The 26,909-nt window shown below is 40.6% G+C and overlaps 1 protein-coding gene and 1 long non-coding RNA gene across 2 annotated transcripts in view; one reads left to right on the top strand and one right to left on the bottom strand.

The window, feature by feature from the left end:
• Positions 1 to 170: 170 nt before the first annotated feature.
• On the top strand, positions 171 to 3,767 carry irx5a (iroquois homeobox 5a). The gene is made up of 3 exons (XM_040011210.1): positions 171 to 778; positions 1,713 to 2,118; positions 2,754 to 3,767. The coding sequence occupies exons 1-3, from the start codon at positions 536 to 538 to the stop codon at positions 3,458 to 3,460; spliced, it is 1,356 nt and encodes a 451-aa protein (XP_039867144.1). The 5' UTR covers positions 171 to 535; the 3' UTR covers positions 3,461 to 3,767.
• The window catches only part of LOC120721124, a 36,461-nt gene continuing 13,100 nt past the window's right edge, over positions 3,549 to 26,909 (bottom strand). The window contains exons 2-4 of the long non-coding RNA XR_005693117.1: positions 18,744 to 18,890; positions 13,205 to 13,281; positions 3,549 to 4,632 (exon numbers count right to left, since the gene is read on the bottom strand). This is a non-coding gene — a long non-coding RNA (uncharacterized LOC120721124). The remainder of the gene's footprint in view (positions 4,633 to 13,204; positions 13,282 to 18,743; positions 18,891 to 26,909) is intronic.

A 26,909-nucleotide genomic window follows, 5' to 3' on the forward strand; every position in this document is an offset into this window, starting at 1 on the left:
GAAGAGAGAGAGGGAGAGAGAGAGAGAGAGAGAGAGAGAGACCATGGGTTTGGGCAGAGTTGTGGTTACCCAGCATAAGCTTGCCTTTTCCTTCTGTGACTACACCCCGAGAGGAGGAGCGTAGAGTGCAGCGTAGTAGGCGTCAGGATCCTCAATTTCCAACTTAGCATCTTGGCAGGACATTTTCCCAAGCAAAGCCCCCGTCCGACTGGCAAAGAAAAAAAAAATAATAAAAACTTCTGCATGGGCATGAGAGCGAGGATTCAACTCCGATAAGGGAGCAGCAGAAAACAAAACAAGACCAAACCTCCGGCGGACAGTGGCTGACTGGCTGACTGGCAGCGACCAAAAAATCCACCCAATATCCAAGCTTATTTTCATTTAAAAAATTACTTTTTGCCTTGACAATTGCCATTTAGAAGGGGGGGAGACAGCGGGCTGCAGATACAGCTCTATGCGCTCCGACATCAGCGCATGAGAAAATAAAGGGGGGAAAGTGCACAAGTTAGGTGGCTTATACTCTCCAGACTCCAGCATGGCATATCCTCAGGGCTACTTGTACCAGCCGTCCGCTTCATTAGCCCTGTATTCGTGCCCCGCGTACAGCACCAGTGTTATATCGGGACCCAGAACCGAGGAACTTGGGAGATCCTCTTCGGGATCTGCGTTTGCGCCATATGCCGGATCTACCGCGTTCACCAGCGCCTCGCCAGGCTACAACTCCCACTTGCCATATAATGCAGACGCGGCGGCAGCTGCCACGTTCACCTCATATGTGGTGAGTACACTAAAGGTGATTATTCAGTCTAATAGGTAGCAAAAGCGAGGGGAATTAACTCGTTATAGAACCCTTAGGTGTGTGTTGCGCAGTCGGAATCAAGCCATTGAGAAGAAATGTGCGTCACAGAAAAGTACGTGGATAGAAAAGTAGAGATTTTCATGTCCAGAAAAGATACTTCTGAGTAAATGTAACTAATCTAAAAAAGGTCGTGTACTGTTGTGGCTTTGAAATTAATAGTAGTTTTTAATAGATTAGGCAATGTCTTGCCGAAGCTTCTAAGCTCCTGACCGAACGAAACGGACGGCAGCTTACATCGCTGCGTTTCTTTCTTGTAAGTCCATTAGTTGGTCCAAATATAAAACTTAAATAGTAAAACTTGCGGGGAAGAAAAGGCTAAAAACAATTTTATTTAATTGTCTCATATTGCCTGTGAGCGATCTCTTACCACGTAAGTAATTCATATTTGTTTTATAGGCCCATTTGCTACTGCTTAAAGATTGATCGCTGTTTAACAGGCAAGGAAAAAGAATTTTAGGGCCACCGCGCATAATGTTTTTATGTTATTCTAATTGGAAAATGTTCTATTTCAGTAGCAACAGCAATAATCACATCGCGTTAACATGAAGAAAACAAAAATTAAAATAGAATAAAAATAAATAAATAAATAACACCGAAGCACGAATCCCATTTCAAATATCCAATTAAGTTCAAAACCATTCCATAAACATTGACTCCATACTCGAACCGCTGGATTAAAGCCAGTGCACCCTTGCGCGATTACGAGTATGTGCTTGCGTGACCATTCGTGCGCGTGTTTATGTGTGGAGTCGTGCACGTGTGTTTACGTTTGTGTGCCGCAAGTCCTTCTAAGTATTTTGCAGCAGTTTAAAGAATAACAGAACTTTTGCACACTTTCTCGTTTTTATTACAGAGTTCTCCCTATGACCACACTACGGGCATGGCGGGCTCAATAGGATACCATCCTTACGCAGCACCCTTGGGCACCTACCCTTACGGTGATCCAGCATACCGTAAAAATGCAACCCGGGACGCCACCGCCACCCTGAAGGCCTGGCTCAACGAGCACCGCAAAAATCCCTACCCTACCAAGGGCGAAAAGATAATGCTGGCCATCATCACCAAAATGACCCTCACCCAGGTGTCAACCTGGTTCGCCAACGCCAGGAGGAGGCTAAAGAAGGAGAACAAAATGACCTGGACTCCTCGGAACCGGAGCGAGGACGAGGAGGAGGACGAAAATATCGATCTGGAGAAAAACGACGACGACGAGCCAAACAAGCCCACAGATAAGGGAGACTCCACAGACACGGAAGCAGGTCGGTGGTGCAGGAAAAAAAAGGGAGCAAAAAAAAAAAATCATCAATTTTTCATCGCAGTCTTTCCACTCAGGGTGCAAAATTGATTGCTGGTTAATGGTTGTATATTATTTATAATGGGACAATTGCTTTAAATAATAATCACCTTGAACTCCCCTCGTTTGACTTCTCAGTGGCTGAAATTGCTGGTGACGCAAAGTATTTAGCAGTCAATTTATCTTTAACTGCATAATAAGGCTGCAGCCGGTGAATTGAGCTGGTATTCGGCTACAGTTGTACAAACGCTTCTTATCATCGCAAAAGCTATTTTGATACTTGAAATACATTTAATCGGTGTAGTGAATGCTCAGACTTTAATAAACTCATAAGTCATAATTATGGGGGGGGGGGGTCATTTTCCTTTTTAGGCTTTTACATGTTTATGAGAACATTTTATAGCACAATTATAATTTGCAAGAGAAACGTGCAAAGGTACCCAAATATTTTTTTGCACACCCACTTTCAGTTTGCATCTGTGTTTAATTGCTTGATAATCATCTGAAACACATGCTAGAGTTTTACGAACATTTTAATGCTTATTTGGAAGTAACTGTGGTCTCCTTGTGTGTGTGTGTGTGTGTGTGTGTGTGCTTTAGATCACAAACTTCTTAACCCAGGGGACATAGGCTGTGACAGATTTAAAGAAGAAAACCATAGCAAAGACACGGATCACCTTCTGAGTGACACGGAGTTAAAAGACCAGGAGGAGCGGACTACAGAGTTGTTGCCGGATTCTGCGAAACCAACCACGTCGTCTCCTTCAGCGATGCCCCGGGGGAACCAGCTTGCGCAACAAGACAAGCCGTCAGATTTGAGCCATGCATCGGGTACGGTCACCAGCAACGTGACCTCTGTTATCCACTCGCCCCCCTCTGCTCCTAAACCCAAACTCTGGTCCCTTGCGGAAATCGCCACGTCCTCAGACAGGTGTAAGGGCAGCGGCGAGGTGTCACAGTCTTGCCCTGGTTTGGGTCAGAGCACTGTAATAGGCACTAGCGCTTCTCCATCACGATCATCCCCTCAGTGCCCGCTCCCCAACAGCACAGTCCTATCCAGGCCTCTGTACTACACCTCCGCTTTCTACCCTGGCTACACGAACTATGGTGGCAGTTTTGGACACCTTCACGGTAACCACGGCTCGGTAACCACGGGCTCCACGGCACATTTCAATGGATTAAACCAGACTGTGTTAAATAGAGCTGAGGCTTTGGTAAGGGAGAGCCAGAAAGTCAGAGGCCAAACGCAGGTAGATCTTTGTAAAGAATCCCCTTATGAACTAAAGAAAGGTATGTCGAACATTTAATACCTGAATATTTTCCACTCACTACGGACATTTATTTATTTTGGTTGCATTAAAAAAAAAAGATAAGAAAAAAAGAGCAACGGTGAAGCAAATTCTGAGAACAGTTATTTTCTGAGTAAATGCTTATCCTCGTTTTTTTTTTTAAGTTTTGAATGGTTAATCTTAAAATGTAACAAGAATGGTCTTAATCGCTGCAGCCGCCTGAGTCTATTTGTATTAAAGACTAACATGTATATTTAATGTAGCATTTTTGTATTTAAAATGGACAACACACTATCTTTGAAGTAAATTATGGATAAAAAATATATATATATTTGTGCAGCGATTATTTTGGGGGGGATGAAGTTGGTAATGCCTGATACGTGTCTAAAATGCTTAACTGTCAGTTAATCTATGCGAAGATATAATTCAATTTATCACCGTGACAGATGTTTCAACGGTAATTATTAAAAAAAAACATGGCAATGAGAACTCTGGCGAACTTGAAACAAAAAAGGGGCCTGCAAAAAAAGAAGAAAAAAAAGAAAAAGGAAAAAAAGAGGACGTTGGAATATCTGACATAAAGAGCCGTTTTATTTTGGCACATTTTCATGGAGTTTCAACGAATGAAAAAAAGAACGATTCGAGCAAAACACTTACAGTTTAATCTGAGACTTGTGTCTTTTTTTCTTTTCTTGGAAATGCTCACAAGGCCTCATTTTTTTCCCCCTTTTCTTGAGCAGACTTCTAAATGTGGACATTGATATAATAACAATACCAAGGACCACTCATTTAACCCAATTACCTCCCGTGTTTTATGCAGAGCAATCAGGTGGTGAACTCCGTAATGAGCTCGATTTTATGCCAAATTTAGACCTCATTGCTATTTTCCAAAGGCGTGGCAAAGCTGTTAAAAGGGACGCGGCGATGCATTTAGAACATACTGCCCTATTATATATCATTAATGGAGAGCCTCTTTAATAGCGCGTTAGATGTGAAACATTAGTTTGAAGTAAAGCGAGAATGCTGTCATGCACACAGCAGATGCAGAAGGATATTATGATAGCGCGTAGCCTGTAGCAAGGCACTGCTCGCTAACTCTTCCAACTTCTGCAGGTAGGTGTCACACTTGCTCCTAATTTCAGGGGAGACTCGGCTAATCCGTCACAGAGACCCATCCCCGATCAAATGGCCTGATGGAAGAAAAAAAAGGAAAAGAAAAAAGAAAGGGGAAAAAAAGAAGTGAAGCCAATGGCCACATACAATTGTCACAGTTATTATAAGGATTATAGCTAATTTGAAGGAAATTTGGCAAGCGGCTATACAAAAAATAACAATAACAACAACAACAACAATAATAATACATACATGCATACCTAAACGACATTAAGAACACAAATGAAGAAAAAATTACTTTTATAAAATGCAATACAATTTTTTCAAACACTTTTTTATTTTTTTGAAATCAAAGATGGAACTGTGTAGAAGAAAAAAATAACTTAATAAGAAGAAAAAAGTTATTTTTTTGTGATGATGATTATATCATTATTATTATTACTAATATTATTATTATTGTCATGTATTGGAACGGTTCTATACCAAACATAAGAAGGCCCTATTTCTTATATATGTATAATATATGTATAATTACCTTTATTATTATTATTATTATTATTATTGGGGATACTGTTGACCTCTAATAGGGTGGGACAGGCTGCTCTTGTTTATGGCTGCCATTAATCGCTATAGTTTACTTTCCCCTTCTTCAGTTTGAAATCTCCCCTGAGGTTTATATAATTCCCTTAGCCTTAATGTCCTCTATTCGGGCCTTCTATTTTTAATCTGACAGAGTGTGTGTGAACAGTGATTGCGACACATCAGCCGGATAAATAGCATAATTAGGTTTTTTTTTTTCCCTCTCCATCTCTTTGCTGACCCCAGGAGGACTGGACTGTCCCATGCAATGTCCCCTAAGAGAGTAGTAGAGTTTTATTAGAAATCGCGCCGTTTTCTCAGCTTTGTCAGAATCTGACTGAAATGTTTCAGGGGGACAATATAAACAGTATCTCTGCGGCATAAATAACATCTGTGCAGATAGGTAAATACTTTAAGATTATACAAGATGCACGTTTGTAAATATATCTATATATATATATATATCTATATATATATACATATATAGATATATATATGCGTGTTTTGGGTGTATTCCAACGTCTGTGATGACGCTATACACGTATATATATGCAATCAATTATGACTGGTGAAGGAAGAGCACAGAATTTACAGCCATTCATCAGAGGCATGGCAGCCTAGAAGGATAGGCTCTGCAACTTTGCCTGGCTTACCCCTCTACTTGAATGGCGTGTCGGTTCATTGTTGGAATTGCTACAATGTGAGAATACTAAGCAGGGGTGAAACCATTCCCACGTGTGAAAATGGGGAAAATAATCCGACAGGAGAAGAAACACGGGAGAAAGAGCTGGATAAGGTCTTTGCAGTCACACCGACTTTGTTGTTGTTGAGCGTTTAAAAGCAGCTTTGAGGGGAGGAAAAAAAAAAACTTCGGTCTACGCATACCGTCATCATATCAATTAAAGTATTTTTTTTTCCCGCCCAAACCGAAAATAAAGGCCCGCGGCTTTACATCTATTTTAAGGGTAGCAACTGACCCCTAATTAAAATGTACTGAACGAACTCTTAAATTTTCCTGTTTAGACGAGAAGAAGTGAATTCATTATTTACCCAAGCGTCTAAAATCGAATTATTGCGTAATTAGAATTTTGTATTACCGACAGTAAATATATATATGTATATATAGACTGGGGGAAACTGACATTTTATATCCTTTGTCATAAAAAAAAAAACGTAACCCTGAAATGTGCCGCTCATTATGTTTTATTTATGCATATTAAAAGTAGGTTTATGTGTGTGCTTGAGTGTCATAAGGGAGACTTTCACTGGTGACTGAAAATAGTGCTATTATAAGTCTAATGAATAACAAGAGTAAACCGTGGTTTCTTGTTTGTTTTCGACACTTTTGGGAACGGCGGGGTGCAATGAAGTGAGAGTCTGGCATCTCTGGCCTTGTATCATGCTTTTCATTGCTGTACTTATCTGGGAAGCCAAAAGCGCACGTTTATCATTGGGACATCCACGTAATTTAGCAGTTTACCAAATATCCAGTTTTTGTCGAATATTTAGGGAGGTTAAAAAACGAAATAAAAGAAAAGTTTTAAAAGAAAAAAAAATCTGTAGGGAAATTTTACAGCACAGACTAACGTAAAGTATTTTTAAAACTTTAATTTCATTTAATTTCGTGTATATCGAATGCTGTTTCTGGGATAATCTGGTGTAGATCAGTTTACCCTTCTTTAATTTGACACTATTTGGAACGGACCGGCTGGAAACTGCTGCTCGGTTTGGCAAGAGATTTGCTGCAGGGGCAAAGACACTGAGGCCCAAACAGATTACACACTTGCCACTGGACCGTTCTGCGAAGGCCTATCACATGCTACTGTATGTCAGACTACAAGGTGAAATCAAAACCTGTTGATACACACATTCCCAATATCGCTGAAGGATTACTCAACTGAGCAAACGGTACATCTTATAAACAGCATACTGATACAACACATAAAAGCTGGGGTCAAATTTAGCTCAAATGTGTAAATAGACACCCGCTTTACTTGACCTGCACAGATTAGTGGCAGTGGGTATGATTAGCAACACAAATTTTGCCAGATACAAATGTCTAAAAGAATGCTGAAATAAAAGGATGGGTTTGTTTTTTTTTTAATTTACTATTTATTTACTTTTTTTGTTTGTTTTGGTTTGTTTTTTTTTTAAGAAAACGCGGTCTTATCTGTGACTCGCAGACGGCTGCAAAAACACTTATTTCACCGGATTCTCACGTTACCTCTTCAAACTCCGTTTACCCTATAATAGCTCACAGTGGCAACCTCATTTTGCTGCTATAATGCTTAAAAGAAAGAAAATACGTTTTTATTTATTTATTTTATGTTGTGATGCTTACATAACATGTCACAACATAATGGGCATTCGGTTTTTCTTTTTTCCTTAGGTGATGTTCAAAAAAAAAATCACGGCTATTTAATCATCATGATTTCCTCTATGAGAAGGCTAATTAGGGACAGAATCTGCGCGGACTTGAGTCCGAAGTCGACGAGGTTCACATGGGCCGTGTGTGGGACTAACTGCTTGTGAAACGACTTCATTTTTTCGTGAGCGCATATTTGCTCACCTTTAAAAGCCTCAAATTCGCGTCACTCTCGAGCCTCTTACACTTCCAGCGATCATGTTAAGTGAAGTTATAAAACGCTTTTGAACACATGGCAAGGCGGCCCCGATAAGGTGGCAGAGAGTGATTTACCACTATTTTCGTGCACTTCACGGACTGTTTTTCTATTTCTCTATAGAACTCCTCTGGGAGAGATTACACGTGTAATTTTCAGCTGTGAGATGTTTAAAGTGACCCACCCCCACCGCTACACACACACACACACACACACACACACACACACACACACACACACACACACACACACACACACACACACACACATATATATTAACAAAACATATCTACAAGGCAGGGAAAAAACATTAAGGAAGAGTGATGACCTATGAAGTTTTTGGAGGCCAGCAGTTCAGGTAAGGAGAACTAAAGGATTCAGTTCCAGTAGAAAATATAAAAAATCTGTTTAGAGATGGGTGCATTATTATGTGTTGATTACCCCCCAAAAAATCATTTTTAAAGGTTCCCATTCAAATTAAGTGCTGGGTAATGTTTCAGTTATGCAGAGTTGTCTAATTTTAATTTATATTAATGACCACCCAAATACATGCATACACTGAAATACCCTTCTCTGAAAGCACCTTAACTCCTTGACAGGTCCTGGCCATTGACCACTCTGCTCTGACAGCAGTGTGGTGTGAGCTTTTGACCCTCTGACTGCAAAGGGCCTGTGTTCAGTGCCCATGTAAGGGCTCACTGGTGCTCACACTAGGGGGGTCTGCCCTAGAGGAGGTGATGGTGACACACACACACACACACACACACACACACACACACACACACACACACACACACACACACACACACACAGACTTAGAGCGTACTTCACGCCAAACTCCCTCAGGTATGCACAGCCACAGAGCAGTAAATGTGTGCATCCAATCTGGAGGTGGAGACACCGGCAGGTTCTTCCTCCTGTGACTCAGTACAGGTCCTGTCTGTACCTTCACATGGCTCCTCCCTCATTCTGGTCAAAAAGGTGAGCTAACACCAGTGCTTGTGTTCTGTGTCAAACGTTGCTATTTTACAAAGTGTACCATCTCACTGAGAAGTTCTTATCAATCAAATATTAAAGATATTCTTAAATAAAAGTAATGGAAGGGACTATTAATGGAAGCCAAAGGGGAGTCTGTCTACTTATGATAAGGCCTTCTTTTTCCACAATATTCATGTTTTTGAAGAAGATTGATGAACTGTTTTCTTTCAGTGACTTCACAGGGTCCACAAGGGAGGAGGGGCACCAAGCTGCCTGACTGTTTATTTACATTTGCCCTTTTAAATGATCCCTTTCTTCGCAACATCTGCTACACATTACCACACAGATATCTGTCCTAATGACCGCTATAATGCCTGCGAACACACACTTAGTCAAACATAAGCACACACACACATAGACTGCCTGTAACATTACCATTATCCACTGTTCATATGGGACACTTTACCCTCTCCAAACCACCTTGCACAACAAATGGACCTTTTCTCACTGCTCTTTCTGTTTGTGGTGAGCTTCCCACTTTTCCTCCCAATTTGGTGTAGTCTGATGGATGTAAATGGGCACTTACTTAATTGGATCAGTTCCCAAGATGGAGATAAACGGGGCACAGACTCCAACACCCCAACCCCCTCCACCCCCCACCCAAGTTATTTTGAGCTGTGCTCAATTCAGCGGTGTGTGGAGAGAACGTTAATGAGAAGGGGCAAGGAGATGCCGTTGCTGCTCGACTCATCCAAAACTCCCTGCTCCAGACTGGCCCTCACTCCCACACGATGAGAGGAAGCAAGCGGCACGGACCCCATGTGTGACAGTGTCTCAGTGCCAATTTAGCAAAAGTGCCTGCTAGTGCTGCAACTCACAAACTGTCCAATCAGGAACAACTACAATGGCTGACCTGAATTTGGTACACACAAGTAGCAGCTGGATTTTTTAATTTAAAAGACAAATTAGATGGCAACCAAATCTAAACCTAAACATGAAGAAAAATAAATGAGTTTAGTTCTTGTCCATGCTTCATGACACTTGAATGTTCCAGACATTAAGTTGATAAAAGGGCTAAAAATGGCCTTTTTCTTCCCTATCACCCATCCAAAAAATAAATAAATAAATAAATAAATCAAGCAGTGGCTGCATGCCAGTGGGAGTGTGCTGGCTGCAGCACCCTGATTAACAGCATGGTTTACAGCCAACTTCAATAGGTAATTTCATCAGAGAGGGGCTTTAACAGATAAAGACCACCCCTAACTACCCCCCTCTCTGCTAACTACTCCAACTGCATCCCTTCCCACTTGAGACGTCCCATCTAAAACAGTAACTGAGAGTTGCTAATACCTGGAGCAGGCTAACATGGCCAGCCACAAACCAGGCTCAAATCATCTATTGACCTCATTTTCAATAAAGGAGCCGTTTCCAGTCTGATGAATGATTTGTTGGTCTTGCATGGAATGACCATCTGGATGAAAGGATATGCTCACTGTAGTAGGTATGTATCACCTGCCAGCTAGGATTCTCTCTACAAACGCTTGCAGTTGGCAGCTACGCATCTGCCTATGCATCTCACTAAATCTACTATGTATAAAACTAGACCTGTAAAAAAAAGAAAAGGAGAAAGAGCTAATTGAATTTTTCACCATATGGTCACTGTTGGCTCAGGTCTTTTTCATCTCAAGTCAAACATTAGGTTATATTGAGCCAATATGAGAAAATCCCCGGTTGCATCTGGAGACATAACAGCAGTTCATTCAGATATCAAAAGCTTTGTACCCGGGCCTCTTTGTTGCAGAATAAAGAAGAGGAATCCAAAACAAATCTGTGAAAGAGCTTTGGCTGTAGTAAAACCTCTTGTCCCACACTGCCTCCTTTTTTTGTTTAGGGAGCTCAGATTGGGTTCATAGTAGCTGCACTTAAAGTATAGAAAGATCTGATTTATTAGCTTGTCAGGGGAAGCATTGTTCAAGAAAGCAATCAAAAAGCACTTACCTAGCTCCTCTAAAATTACTGCTATTTTACTGGCTAATTTGTGTAACTCCCATGGAGAGACTGGCAAAGGGTTTGATGAGGCATATAATGATGATTAATGAATTTATTGCCCTGCTGCTCATCAAACAGTTGTATATACTCTCTCTCTCTCTCTCTCTCTCTGTCAGTGTATTGTGCCTTCTCCAGAGTGACAGAGAGAAGATAGTTTTGTCCTCCTACCTGCTACCTCTTTTTGGCCGTTAACCTAACTGACCCGATGGGCATGAGAATGTAACGGATGGTCTGTGGGCAGACTGGGGAGCACAATGGACAGTTTAATAAAAGGTTAAACTGGAAACACAAGTAAACCTGCTGCAAGGGACATGAGCTCTCAGCTTTCAGCCTCTGATCACTTTTGTGGGAAAAGCAGAGGGAAACTAGATCCCTGCGACTTCTTCTGCCCTCTACTACCACCGCCACCACAGTAACCCCATACAGACCTCAATGCACCAGCCTCAATAAGCACAAAAGCAAAAAGGAATACAAGAAGCTATGAAGTATTAGCAATGAGTCAACAACAGTCACCAAATACACAAAAGGAAGCACCTACTGTGTTACAAAAATGAAAGAGACGTGTTTGCATATACCATTATTGTGTTGAAACAAGGCCTGCTTTCACCGCAAATGATGATTAACGACTAGTAGGGCAGGGAGGGTGTGTGAGTGTGTATGGCAATGGTACTGTGCTTGTGAAGCGGTCACTCTGGGGTCAAAAGCACGTCTACATATTTGCTAAATAAGACCAGCCCCTTCACCCAGCCTGCTCCCATAAATCTGGGGTCACATATCTCTCGACTCAACGTTGTATGGGATGTTTACACTTGATTACACCACATGCCTTCCTATTCCCAGTTCTTTGGTCAACTGGGCTTGATTGAGTCTGGGCTTGTTCACCGTTACTTGCAACTATATAATACATTGCTTAAACACCACCACTACTACACATAAATACATCCCCACCCCCACCATCACCCCCTATGAGATCAGTTCCCTGGATAGACTGGATTCTGCATTCACTGATTCATTAGGTTGGTCCCTTAAATACATCAAAGAGCTTCCTCGCACTGACAATAAACCAATAAAACCAATTATAACCCATATCTTCTAGGCAATGCCGATCTCTTGGGTGCCAACGTTAGATAATGAAAGAGCGTGATGACATAAGTTTTCTGAGAAAACTCACTTTCTGTCTCTTTCTAGTGTGCTTGCTCCTCCACAGATGCTGGCACTTCTAAGCACGCGGTGCAAAATAGCACATGCCACAGTTTCCCCCTGAAATAACATGCATGTAATTTGCCCATATATCATAACCCCAGAATTTGTAGTTAAAATTAGAAGAATATAAAGTCCTTGTAAGTATAGTGAGAAGCCAGTGCAAATATAGTGGTGCCTTGCCTATCATGTGTTTCACATTAAATGTTACCAGTTAAAGTTCTTTAAATATTCATGGACCTCCCTTGCTTTTTCTTCCTCTCTCTTTTTGATGGAGTGGATGGAGGGGTTCAAGCACAGGCTATTCGGGCTGTGATAACCCCTTTAGCTGGCATGGCGGAGATGAAATGCATTTGTCAAAAGGAGAAATTGAGATTCGCTCAGTGCTGCCTATTATTGCTTTCATTCCTTTTCCTCAAAACAAGAGATGGCAACCCAATCAGGGGAATCGGCATATGCAGATCACAGCGATAAATTTTTCATGAGCATGTTTCATCTTAAAGCAGATGAAAACGACGGGGAAAGAGGTTATTAAACAAAAGATGGAATCAACAGAGTGAAAAATGGCGTTAAAAATGAAGTTTCTAAGTGGGTGTTTTGCTTCACAAGCCATTTCAGTTTTTTGACAAGTATGCATATCTTACAACTTATTGTGCTGTATACTTTATGCTGGATGGGAACACTTCAGATCTCCTGTTATGCAGCTTGGTTGTATTTTTAGAATGTAATCTTAGTCTCATCTTTGCAAGTTAAAAAAATAAAAGTTTCTTTTATTGGAAACACATTGAACCAACGGTCAGCAGGTTCACTTACATATATCAATGATAAGTCATAATTATACTGTTTGTTGCTTGTGGGAATCCTGGAATTTTAATGAATGATGCTTCAGCTTCCTTAAACGCATGAGCTCTGGTCTCTGGAATGATGGTTGTGTGTGGACCAGAGCTTTTTCACATAATATTTGCAAAAATTTAATGGTTGATTTTAGGGGATTTTTTTTTATTTTATTTTTTGCTTGACAAAGCACAAACTCTTATTTGACCGCATGCAATAAATATTCAAGTTTGAAGCAAAGGGTCCCAAAATCATCATGAAGCCAATTTTAATACAGCAAATATTTATTCAAACGTATCAAAATGATCTCATTAAGCAAAATTAATAATATGTTGAGAAAAGCATTGAAATTCAAGCTTCTCCGCTATAGATGTTAAAAAGAAATTACCTGAATTGAACAAAAATATGGTATCCTACGAGTCTGCGCACTAGCAGACGATGACTCTACCGTCCTTGACCTGTTGACTGACACACAAATGCACCGACTTCATTAGCAGGTCACCAGTCAGTGCCCGAACAGTCATTAGTAAATACATGAGTATTGACACACATATAAAAACCTTGCGCACATTATGTCATTGACTAGAGCAGTTTTGCCTACAAGGCTGTTACAAAATATGAGGCTGATAATAGGTTGTTCAGCCAATTACAGGTGTCCCACCTGAAACAGTCAATATCAAGCAAAACTGTGATTCATTACCAAAGTGCATGAATAAAAATGGAAATTAAAAAAAAAAAAAAAAGATATATTGACCGTCATAATATGCATACTTTTACACAGCCCTAGTTTGTGTGCATAATTGCTTTAATGTGGGCTATTAAGACTAAGTGGATGTGATTTTACCGTCTGCCCTACATTCAGTATCTCTGCCATGATCAATACTTATGATTTGTAAGTCACCAGCCATCAGTAGCAATGTCTGCTACTGTGTAGTTAAGTGGCTGACCTTGTGAGGAAAAGATCCTTCCTTGTTCTTGAGATTATCAAACAGCGCACCTACGCTGTGGGTATCAAGGAGAAACTTTCATATATTTCATATATTTAAAAGATTTAACCTACCACACATGAGTGTATATGATCACAAAATATGGTTCCGTGCAGCCAAGTATGCTAGATGTAAAACAGTGTGTCTTTTGGAATAATTAATATTCTGAGATCAAATACAAAGAATCAAAGAATGCAGACAGGAAGCAGAATGTAACTGTGTGTGTGTGTGTGTGTGTTTGTGAATGGGTGAGTGGGGGGGTTGAGATTCTGACCGGTTTTCTGGCTTATACATTCTTTCTTAATAAGTGCTTGTTTGGAGTGCTTTTCCGCGTATGAGATTGACACAAACACACATATACAAACACACGCTTCAGATTAGACGTTGAGCCTGAGTGACTTAAACAAGAAAAGATAGCTCTTTGTATGGTGACAGATGGATAAGCAGAGCTATCTCGGGCTGTAATCTTGGAATAGTTTGAGACACTTTGTGTTTTGGCAACAGACGAACACGATATGTGATCTTCCCCTGAATGAATGAGCAATAGTGTTTTAAGAGAGAGGGATCTGTTTTTGATTCGTGTTGTGTCATGTTTTTACCGTAGGCGATCAGAAACCAACATCTGGCATGATCACTCCCAAATCCAAAGGAAAAAAATGTCACTGTAAGATAATACACGACTCTAAAAATCAAAAACACCACAGGTAAAGAGCTGGATTTCTTGCATATATTTCAGGTCTGTCTATCTTCTCTTTTTTCAGACTAAAATATGTCTTTTCACATTTCTGAATGTATGTCAGATCATGTTTAGGCAAGTGTAAACACTAAGCAATAAGTACTAATCAGTCATAGGTTCTGAGGGAGTTACACCAACTAGGATGTACTTGCCTGCGATCAATAAAGAAAACATCAGTGAGGAAGAATCCCCAGTCTCATTAGTATTAGCAAATCTTAACACTGGTCAATCTGCTGCTAATGAAGATATATACTCAAATCTCCTGTGTGCAACTCCTCTTGTGTCTGTCCACATATCTGCATGTGTACTTTGCAACAACACGCATGCCTGTTATTTAAAATTAACACTTGCTGCTATGGATATTTAGCCATCAAACACATTATTTCTAAGTTGCGTTTAAGATACAAAAAAGTATTTCTGTCTCCCTAATCTCTGTGTCAGGCATATATGTTATCCAGTCTGAGTTATTTGCGTATGAGCTTGTTCAGAATCTCATGTTTCCTCCCAAGCTGACACTGACCGCAGGCATTTTTTGACCAGCAGTTAGGGAAAACTTTTACTGAATTCTGTCTCCACACTCTGTATGGATGAATGAGGCGGAATCTAAAGAGAGAAGGACCAGAGGCACCTAACACAGCACAATGATCAAGTGCTGGTAGCATGAGTAGCCAGAGTACACAGAGCTATTAGTTGTGAGTGATACGGTTGAAGTTACTCCTGTGAACTTTGCAGTGACTCGACGCCTAGTACTGTTGGTGGGGGGGTTCTTGGGAGGAACCGCTTAAGTTGGGGGTGTGGGGGAGGGTGTATGGCCTAACCGTCGATATTCATCCCAGCAACCACACAACTCCCCTCCTTGTTTCCAGTTGGATTCCGCTTATAAGTGCTGCCATTCTTTCCTCCATTGAGTGCAAGCTACACGTGCTTGTGACCACACTCCCTTTCTCTCCTCTCTGTCTTTCTCCCTCTAACTCCCTCTCCACCGAACCCGGTTATTAACACAAACACTGGCTGACACTTGTTTGTGCTTTTAATTGTGTCTGGATGTTATGTCTCTTGTGAACACATACATTAGCATTTCTCTGGAACAGTATAATCACTCCTTCAACCACAACGCCATGCAGAGAAAGCACAGGAAATTACCACATGCAATCATGTTTGCTGCACAAGCACATTTGGCTTCGCTCAGCTCCTGTATAGTCTGCAGAGGCCTATAACTTTGTGTTGGATTGTGAGTAAGCGATCTTCGGGATGCCATTAAATTTCACCGTGCATTCCCGAACGTAGTGCCTTTAAATGAAATAACATGAGTTTTTGTGTAGTAATGCCAATGCTGTCAAACTTTTTGAAGGCGATGGAATTAAATGCAAAATATGGATAACAATAGAAAATTAAAGATCCATTCTGCCTTGATAATTAGTCAGAATTTATTAACGGTCGGCTTCTGGTAACAAATAAGGACCAAAAGGACAACAATCTAAGGATGTTCAGGCAGTGTCCCTTTTTTCCCCACTGGCAGCCTCCTGTATGATCATCAAAGGCTTCAAAGTATCAGTGAAATGATTCTGACTGTCAGAACACATTTAGAGTTTCCTTATTTTTCCCTTGCTGATATAACACGACCCACAAAAAGAAAACCTCCCACTCTTCAGGCCTCTCCACATACTGTGAACAAAGCAGTGGTGTGCCAAGGATTACACTGTAAAATATGCATGTCCCAATGAAATATGTATATAGCTGGGTGTCATCAATGACATGGCTTCTACAAAGACTATACTGGGTACGCAGGAATGCATGTTTCTCTGATTCTGTTCCCTTGACTTTAATGGGTGTAGAAACAAGAAAAGGCTCATCTGGGGAAATAATTAAGCCTGACACCAATGTATTTGGTGTGCATCTGAACACGTTTTACAGAGCCACTAATTTACCTTTTTTGAATAACTTCTAGAATGGCTGTAAAAAAGCATGCAATAAATGGGCTCAGTGCACCAGCCAGCATTGTTTCTAAATTAAACGCCCCAAATATCTTTAGGAAATAAGACTGTTTTCCAGCGGATGAGGACCTAATCTCCTCAGTCATGGTGGTTTGAAGGGGAATGTTTTCGAGTTTTAACAGGGTTGGTTCCAGCATTCCCACCACCACAGCAGTCTAACTGCGAAGAGGGGCTTCTCTTCTCTTCTCTTCTCTGTGCCAACCAGAGGGAAAGAAAGTAAAATAGGTGAGCTGTGAATTACACCCGCGAATAGACTAAGGCCCGCTATCAAAAAAGTGTAAACTGCTGCAGTTGATCAATACATTTATGAAGATGGCAAACATATTATTTGCCTATAGAATAGACAATCTTCTAAGAAGAGCATAAAGAAAAGGGTGTTTTTGTATTCATTACAAGAACAAAGCCTAAGGCTGTAGGGCCACTGGATAATCTCCTCATGACTCAGACTCCCACAATCAACACAAAAGCATTAGACCCACAACAGTTTGACAACAGTCAAGTACAAGAGGGTGCAACCAGATGGAAGCAACGTTAGTTAGTTGCCTCTAGCTGCTTGGCTTTGGGTCTCAGGTGTCTGCTTCTCTACAGGTATGTGTTACCATAATAGAGTAGTTAAGAGGGCCTCTTGTCAAGGGCCCTTCCCTCCTGTCTCGGCACACTGACTCCAGTGTGAACAGGGATGCCTGGACAATTTAGCATAGTCTTGTTAGAGTGAGTATTGCACAATGGAAACTGTCATGCGGCTTGTAATGTGTAATTGAACTTGGAGCCATTTTGCTTGAGAATAGTTAGACTCAGCTCGATTAGATTTCACTTGGAAAAGCCGACAGAGATCCTGCACACTGTTTGCTCAAAGGCTCAATTTTTTTGAGCAGGCCGTAAAGGCTGAGAAGCACTTCTTGGAGCTGCTTTTCCCAAATGGCTACATGTCCAGTGCAGTTGAGCCTTCCTCTTATGTCCTCAAAACCACAATCTACCCCCGCCCTCCAACCCCTACATTGCTTTCTCGCAATTCACCCCACCCTCGCTGGGACTGTTTTGTCCTCTGGAACTTTCATTATGTGAAAAGGATAAAAATACAGCGCACTGTGAATTTATGGTTTTGTCAGATTTGCCATTAAAAATATGAACTTTTTCAAACATTTGCTCAGAAACCAGAGTAAGAAAACAGGCCGACCATTGAGTTTATACAGAGTCACCGCAACAGCCTATAGTCGTCCTTATAGTTTCTTCGTATTAAGGCAGACACCTCAGGATCTCCACACACTCATACACCAACTGCATGAGTGCATATTCAAATAAACATTAAAACCCTACAATATTTAATAAAGTTAATAAAGATCCATGAGTGCATAAGCATTCACTAGCAGATGGAACCATGCACATATCTGTACTCCCACACACACACACACACAAATACCACACACAAATACACAGTTACTGTAATCCATTACATCCTCTTGGATGTGTTATACTTGTTTATTGACTTTGCCAATTTTAAAGGACAGTCCGTATATCTTATCCCCTTCCAGTATAAACCTTTCCTACCGATCCCAACCTCAGACACTGATGACACATCCCTTTAAACACCCCTTTCTGTTGCATGGACATATGACTCAATGTTAATGACAGTATTGAGTGTTTTATAGAGAGCCATAATTACAATCATCTAAACCTCCATTCTCGGGAGTTTATGTCCATCTCCACCTTTCTTACTCTTTCCCTCTCTCTTTCTCCATGACAGCTGCTTTTCCTGGGAAAGTGCCTCTTTTCTCAGACGATAATCTATTGCTGTCCTCCCATCGCTTACATGTAGCTACATGGTGAGTCAGTGCTGTAATTCCATCATTAGCTGGATAATGTGTGTGCAGTCTGTGTGTTAAAACTCTAAGTGCCAGCTTTGCTGTGACCCCAGGGCAGCCTGTGGGTTTGACTGATGCCAGTCTACCCAGCAAGCGTCATTTGAGCTCTGTAATGGGTTTTGTCCAGCTCAGTTGGCCTAGACTGGCTTTTGGTAGCAGGACCTTCATACGTGTGTCTGGACTAAACACCAAAAGTTTGAAAACAACGATTTAGTAACCGTAAACTGACACTGGTACCAAAAGTAAATAGTCTTAGAGTACTTTAGCAAAGTGGACAGAATATATATTGGATTTGATCTTTCAATACATGGCTCTATGCACTGGATCCACGTGATAAAAGAGGACTCACCCTTCACCTTTCTTCTTTACTTGATGAACTTGTTGACCGTTCTTGATGACTCGTCTCTGACACAGGATTCACACAAGGTAACACCCAATCACCTCCAGCCACTTTCTCCACAGCTCGTGGTTGTAGAGGGAGCATTCACCACAGACCCTGCCAGAAACAGACACCTCTAAATCAAAAGTGGAATTACAGTAAAACACGGGTTGTATTACGCCAATACCTTAAGATACACTGAAAGACACACAGCCAAATTGATAAAACAGGTCTCAGCTCAGTCCCCACCTGTCTTTTTCCAATAACAAACCAACACAATTAAGTTCTAAACTCCGCCATAAATCTTCCAGGACGCATGTTTAAAGAGTCCCTTCAGGCAGACATACATTTGCTTTTGATTGCAGTATGAGGGAAAAAAAGACAGCGGTTTGTGTCTGGGTGTGAATTTTTATGAACAAGTCATAAGTGTTATACACAGTGCATGCGCATTTGTGCGCTGAAGTTACAAAGTAACACAAAAAGGTAAATGTAGAAACAGCCCATGTGGGAATGCTGTCACAGATTTTGAAATGCATACAAACATACACCCAAGTTCACATGGACTTAATTTACGCATGTGTGTGCGTGGGTCACATTCAAGCGCCGTATTCAATCACAGATGAGCTCTTACCAGCCCATGACAAATCTCCACCTGTGTGTGGGATCAGTGTAGTTGTACATGTGGGAGCTCGCCCTGATCCCACAGTGTCTGCACTATCACCTACCACCTGAGGCCCTGCCTGACTGACTGATGGGAGAATTTCATCTGACAAAAAGCATCAGTGATTGATCACCGAGGCTCACCTGAGTCCCTACGGGGGGCCCAGCGTGCCAAAAACTATAGGCCCCAAGAAGGTGCACCTTTCCTAGACTTGTCCACCTGGTTCCCTGGGGCAGATTCCCCTAGAATCTGTGTGGTCATCACCACAGCTATGTGTATGCATACTTACAACTGCCAACTTCATCATACCAAACTAAAATGTATACAGCACACCTGGGGTTAAGGAAAATTAATTAGACACTAAATCATTTATAATTTGAGACAAGTGTCTTTTCTGTTGATCTTGAAAGAAGCCCACTGATAAAGCAGGTCTCGGAAATAACCCTAGGCTATTATGGTGACTACGCCTGAGAAATAGGTTTTTGCCTCATTAAAAATAAATAAGCCTATTTTATACTGAACAAGAGCGAGCCAAATTGTGGTAAGGAAAGTACAATTAGCATAGAATCAATCCCTTTCTTCACATTTCATTTTTTTCTCTTCTCATTTTGTTACCGCTTTATTTTAGCACCATAATGAATACTCAGAGAGGAACACACAAACCATGAGATTCTTGGAAGAAAGCAGCAGACAAACCCCCATCTTGCTCATAGCTATGTCTGGATTGCCTTCTGCGCTGAGATAGGAGTCAACATGTTTAGCGACATCAAAAGAAAACCTGATACCTTAAGTATAAGAAGATTAACACTTGCAGTGATCTTGAGCTTAGGCTTCTTCAGGACTTTCAACAGACTGTGCCAGAAGGGACAATTACTGATGAATTGGCACCAACATCTCGTAGTTATTTAACAAAATCTGGCACAGTGTATAAGCTCTCGTCCTTAAGACTTCCTTTCAAGTCTGGCCCCGGTATCAGAAGGCTAACAGATTGGGGAATGTGACGAGAGCCGACAGCAGGGAAATCTGCACGAACACTGAAAGCAGGAGGTGGGAAAAAGAAAACAAGTAAGCAAGAAAGAATGGAAAAAGACAGACAAAGAAGCAAAGAAAGAAACAATCATATCTCTCTGTAGACATTTTATTTCCTGACTTTGGGGCTGTGTCATATCTCACACTGGATATTTGTGGTTTGTCTATGCTCACTGGTATGCCTGTGGGTTTTTACTGTGTACCTCAGTGGACTCAATATGACAACTTTAGGAATGTGACATTGTGTAAAACTCTGAAAACAAATGCTGACAGTCTGCCAGAGAGCCTCAGATGCATGCAAGGCATGGACATGTTGAGAGAAAGAAAAAAAAAACACGTTTGAAACATGTTTTTAACATATAATTGTTTGATACTGTATTATTTAATGATTATTGAAATAATACTCTCTAAATGAGCATTTAATAATACTTAAATGTCACAAACCTGCAAAATCCAGCTACAGCACACCTGTAGGAGATGTTATGTTGCCACAAGCTTTCTGCTAATCCTTACCTTGAGCACCATGCACTCACCACAGGACTTTTCGGGGTTTAGGGAGTACACTGCTCTTTACACATATATATCACTCCCTATTAATCCAAAGTACATACTGTATGCTTGTACCTACAACGATTTTGTGCAGCAAATGTAATCTGCCTGTCAGACAGGATGCCAAAAGAGGAAGCAGCACGAGGGAGTCATGGACAAACCCCTTATGCAAAGATGTCTCCTTCCCTGCAGGAAACTTTGACAGCACCCAGGCTTTTTTAATTTTTTTTTACCTCTACAACACGACGAGGCAACAACTTCTGCAAAGGCTTTTGATAACTAACTTGTAAATTAAACTTTTCTGTTTTTGTTAAACTGCGATTTAACAATAAACACTGGAAAGTTAAAGTTCTAGTGGTTAAAAATAAAACAACAATAAGTTATAAGTTTGTTTTTTACAGTTATAATTTATAAAAAAATACAAACCACATGGATTAAAACTTTTAGATTAAATATCAAACAACACAACAGTTCGACATATGCCTGAAAAATCTTCACTATGAATGTTTTTATATTATATATGGATTACTAACTTGACTAATTCCAACATCTCAAAATTGAACTGATTCATTATGGTAGCAGATTGATATAAATTGGCAGAACCTGAGCCCATCACTTTAGAAAGTCGGGAGTGACGAGTAAATATCCCCCCAGAGCCTACATGTGAATGTTGAAACAGCAGGCAGCAGCACAGGGCAACACCAGTACTGACATGTGCTGGTGTTGAGGGAGGGATAGGCAATTTTGCAGCCGAAAATAGGTCACCAAATTGGGAGGATGTGTTCGGTGTATTACGTGATCAGAGTGAGGCATGGTGCATGTTGAACACACAGTTCAGTTTTCCGTTTGTCTGTATAAATGCATCATGTACTTACCTCTTCTCCACACTTTTCCATTTCCTTCTGAATATCGCACTACTTACTGCATTGGCACTGAATATGTAATGTGTAAGCAGTGCTGTAAATAAGTCGCACATGAACATAATTTCATGAACACTGTTGCTTTGTGTGGGTGTCATCTGTCATTCTTTGTAAGCAGCTGGTGCATGTCCAGTTTTTAACTAAAAACGCATGCTCTAAACCATCATTTTTGCAAGATTATTCATAAAATTTAAAAAAAAAGAATGATTGTGAGTGATTTATTTCTACTTAAACATGTTTCCAGTTATTATGGGCTTTAATAGAGCTGAATAGATGCCATAGCACGTTCCGTGTTGTAAAACTCACACTCTACATTTCTTTAACAAAGCTGTGAGTGATCCATCGCAGAACTCCAAGACATGGTAAAGATAACAGGTGACAAGACAAGAGGCGCCAGTTCGTTGTTGGATCTAGAGGCTGCCTAGGGATACTGTGACAGACACTGGATTCTGACACATCTCCATGGTACATGGGGAGGAGCAGGAAAACTGAGTGATTTGGCGTTGTTTTGGAGAAATTCCCTCTAGTCATTGTGCTCTCTCATTCCCTAACCCTCTCTGGTGTGACTATGACAGATAGACAGAAGAGACGTGACCTGAAACAAGCGGCTGTTTGATCATCTCCATACTGCTTTCATTCTGTCACAGATCTTTGCAAAATCACTTAATATTAAAAAAAAGTTTCCAGTATTATTAAAGTGAAAATAAGCTCACTGGCGCCAATGCATTATACATCAATAACTCTGACAAAATCTATTTTGTAACTAAATAGATGAGCCAGAAGAAGAAAGAGAAATTGTGATAAGTCTCAAGAAGGGTATAACACAGGATGCACATGTCTCAGTGTGTGCTAGTGTGCTAGACACGGAAGGGGAAAAAAGATTGTTCTAGAAAAAATATTGGAATTTTGTCAACGTTGCAAGCCAACCACGAGATGTGTGCACATATACATGTAGATTTATGTGGACAAATTTTAATTAAAAGCCACGAGGCTACTTGCAAATTATGAGGCACTGACTGGTCCTCACAAACTCAAACAGCTAACATGATTTTAAGGTTCAAGAAAGGGATATAGGTGCTGGCTCTCGTTTCAGATTAAGCTTGCATGATGTGTTTTTATGGAGAGAACATATACAAAAAATAAATAAATAAAATCTAAACCTTTTTTTTTTTTGCAAAGGCTGAGGTGTATCTATAGATTCACCCAGATACACACGCACACACACACACACACACAACTCAATGCTATTGCAACACCTCATAAAGTTAGAGACTGCCCACACCCAAACAAATTTAAAACAATCAGAGGGTTTGGCAGGAGTAGACTGCTGTAGTCATAACTCTGGTCTCAGTGACAGCTTGCCCTGCTCACCTCATCTGTCTGGCCTCTATAAAGACTAGCCTTCTGGACAAACTCAGACCGCCCCTGACCTCTTTTCACACCCTTCCTCAGACACACCTAGAGCCCTTTTTTATGGATGCCTTATATCCTAAATCACTATGGCTGGTGATAGACTTTGACACAACTTTGAAAAACAACTTACATTATAAAACAGTCAACACATTTTAGGACACACAAAATGTAAATCTTTTGTAATGCAATGACATTATTTAGATAGACTGAACTTCTACAGAAGTAGCAGAGCAAGTTCACATCCCAATTCTATAAAAAAAAAAAAAAGAAAATCCTGCATGCCAGTGACAGTAATAAAAGTGCAAACATATCTAACATAATTCCCAGTAAAGATAACATTGTATCGTTTTGTTGACTGATAACACAGTACATAGTGAAGGCATCCAGCACAGTGAGGTCAGCAAAAAAAGTCTGACGCATAAACACTGCAGCTGAAAATTGTTTCTCTTTCTTCATGCGACATTTGCATACAGCCACATAAATGTGAAAGCACCCATAGGTCTACAAAATCACCTTTCAATCCTTCCATTTCTGACAGTCACAAACCAAAACATTTGAAACTACACAGACACATGCTGGGACAAACACACTTACACACACTAATGCATGCCTCTCTGATTCTCCTCCACTGCTGTACCCAACCACAGACGACTTAGCCAGGATTTACGCAGCCCAGTCACAGCGTCTCCATTAATTGCTGAAAGTGACACCGTGCACGGTTATTACACGATTACGACATGACAGCTCTCGTTTTTCACCATTAAGAAGCAGACGGGCCCTTGCTCAGCTGCAGCAGGGTGTCAGAACATGGAAGTGAGCCGGCAGGAAGACAGGTTCTACAGCGAAGGCCGAGGCCGCAGCATGGGGTGCTTAGCTTGCTCATATATTGGCACGATACAGGGCGCTGTTAAAAATGTTTCCAGCTTGAAGAAACTGGATATAAATGGCTGAAAACATGTTCAGTTAATAAGAACAGCAAAGTGACTATTCAGGTACACTTACATAAAAGCTACAAAAATAAGAGTCAGTGTCATTTTTTCAGTCCTTCATGGTTATTAGGGTAATAGGAGAAGTAGCAGCAGTACAAGTAATTGTAAACCCAGCAGACATTTATGAGAAATAGTGACTGTATGTCAAGCATTCAGCAGGGAAGCTTGGCATTCATAGTTGTCATTGCCTTGACCTGATATCTACCACTTCTCAAACATCAGTAAAACAGATCTGTCTATCTGTATCTGTCTATCTGTATATGTATATATATATATACACACACACACACACACACACACACACACACACATGGATAGATAAACTACTGTTATGCTTTTTCTTCTAAATTAACACCAATGAATAATGACTTAAACCATAACATACAGTACACCTGGCTCTACTGTCCATGTACATATTCAATCACACAACGTAACAGTCCACTGAGGTACAACTAAGTCTGTTAAGACAGTCTAACGGCCATGATAAAGAAAACTAGTGTCTACTGTTCCAAAGATTTAAAGAATGTATTTTTCAAGTGCGGGCAGCAAGAAGGTCCTGAGTTCGATTCCTCTCCCCGTGTTTGTGTGGGTTCTCTGCGGGTACTCCGGCTTCCTTCCACAATCCAAAGAATGTAAATTGCCATAAACCCTGACAAGGATGAGTGGAAAACAATGGATGGATGGATATTCTTCAAATACAAAACATAAATGCTGAAAGTGAAAACTTTTTATGTCTTTGTGGGGGGACAAGTTCAATTTGACTTTGATGCCAAAAACATGTTCCATTGTTTGAGATTGAATAAAAATGTTTTTCTTTTTTTAAAATTAGATTAAGTCCCCTGTAAAGTCCTCTCCTTTTGCACCTTGGTCCTGCCTCATAGGTGGTATAATGTGCCAGGAGAAGTGAGTGGAGAAGCCAGTCAGGCAATTTAATCACTGCACTCTGCTCACAGCATCACAGAATGCCAGCATCACTAGCATCACAGGCATGTTTATTGTTGCTATGTTACAAACAAAAACCATATGAAAACTAAAATATGACTTAAAAAATGTTATCATTTAGGCTTGGTAGTATGGAGATTAAAATAACTCTGCGTATTCATGTTTAATATCAAGTAAAGGCAAGTTCCTCCCTGAGTCCTACTCCCTGGCACAATCTTACAATCCCTAATTGTAAGATTGTATTGATGAACAGGCATCCATTCACTGCCCCACCACGTGCATCTCCAAAATGTTTATGCTTTCCATTAACAGTTTCCAAACAGATGCCTAAATTCTCATTTTTTTATAGATCTCAATTTTCGCATTCAAAGTGGCATACCCACTTCTCACGACCAGTTTTGTGTGATTAGAAATTAGGCCCCAGAATTCTGTTGTGGATGTTCATGATATCCATTTGCAAGATTTTATGCTCTGTTTGGCCACTCAGTCTAGTTCTTCTCAACTCCACCTGTATGTTTAAGAACTGATAAAATGCCTCTGTAATCTTCTTGAATGATGGTGAAGAATAAGCATCTAAACTTTTAAAACTTTTGCACCTCCCCTAACACAAGCTGCCACAAGTTTGTTAAAGGGTGCAATCCTTCTCCTTAAAGACGAGAAGTGAAAATTTTCAACCCTCAACCACAAGTCAAATACTGACATGGACACAATAAATGCAATTTTATTTCATATGCCATGCAACCCATCACTATCCCACAGTGATGGGGCATGTTCTTAACTGTGTCAGCACATTCACCAAAGATATGAATTCATAATTGCTACTTCTTTGCCCACAAAAATAAAGAAAGTATGAATGAAAAAAAGAAAAAAAAACCACAACATTGCCATTTCATGGAATTGTTAAGGTACATGCTCATCTGTAACTACAGTTATGAGAGAAAATAGATCCAGACTGTGGTTCTACTAATTGCCCACTTGAAGTAAAGACGTCAAAGGGGTATGGATTTTCTGCCAGGGAAGTCGTGTGTGGCTGTCCCTCTCCTGATGCAAGAGCGGATGTGAATTATGCATTACAAGGTATGAGGCTGGTAAGGAGCCGGGGCTCTGGGAATTTAAAGGCATTTGTGTTTGTCACACAAATCAGGAAGTCTCGCTGCGCTCAGAGGCAAATCTGAACCGATGGCTGAGAGAGGAGGATGACACCACCATTTCCACAGAACTCAAGCCTAAGAAGGAAGCAGATGGAGAGAAAGTGTGTGTGCGTATGCAAAACTGAAATAGAAAAGAGAAAACAGACAAGACGAAGAGTTTAATGGAGTATTTATTACAAAGGTTTAAAATGGTTCGTTTGCTAAATAAAAAGTCGAATCACTCATTAGGAATCACTTAGGAATACTGGGATGTGGGCATGAAGTTCAGCAGTGAACTTCCCTAATGTTTTGGTGAACAAATGTGTGAAATTACCTTTTTTCTGTTTGCTTTTTTAAATCTCTGGCTCACCCACTTGCCTTTTGATTTTGTTATAGTAAGAAATAGATACACACAATTCAGCATTTGCTAGCAGTTTCTCTCATGTGACCCTTAGGTTCACACTAAACACACTATAGATTAAAGCCACTGAACTCTGCTCAGG

Source organism: Simochromis diagramma, unplaced genomic scaffold, assembly GCF_900408965.1.
Source record: "Simochromis diagramma unplaced genomic scaffold, fSimDia1.1 OVJJ01000603.1, whole genome shotgun sequence".
Taxonomy (NCBI): Eukaryota; Metazoa; Chordata; class Actinopteri; order Cichliformes; family Cichlidae; genus Simochromis; species Simochromis diagramma.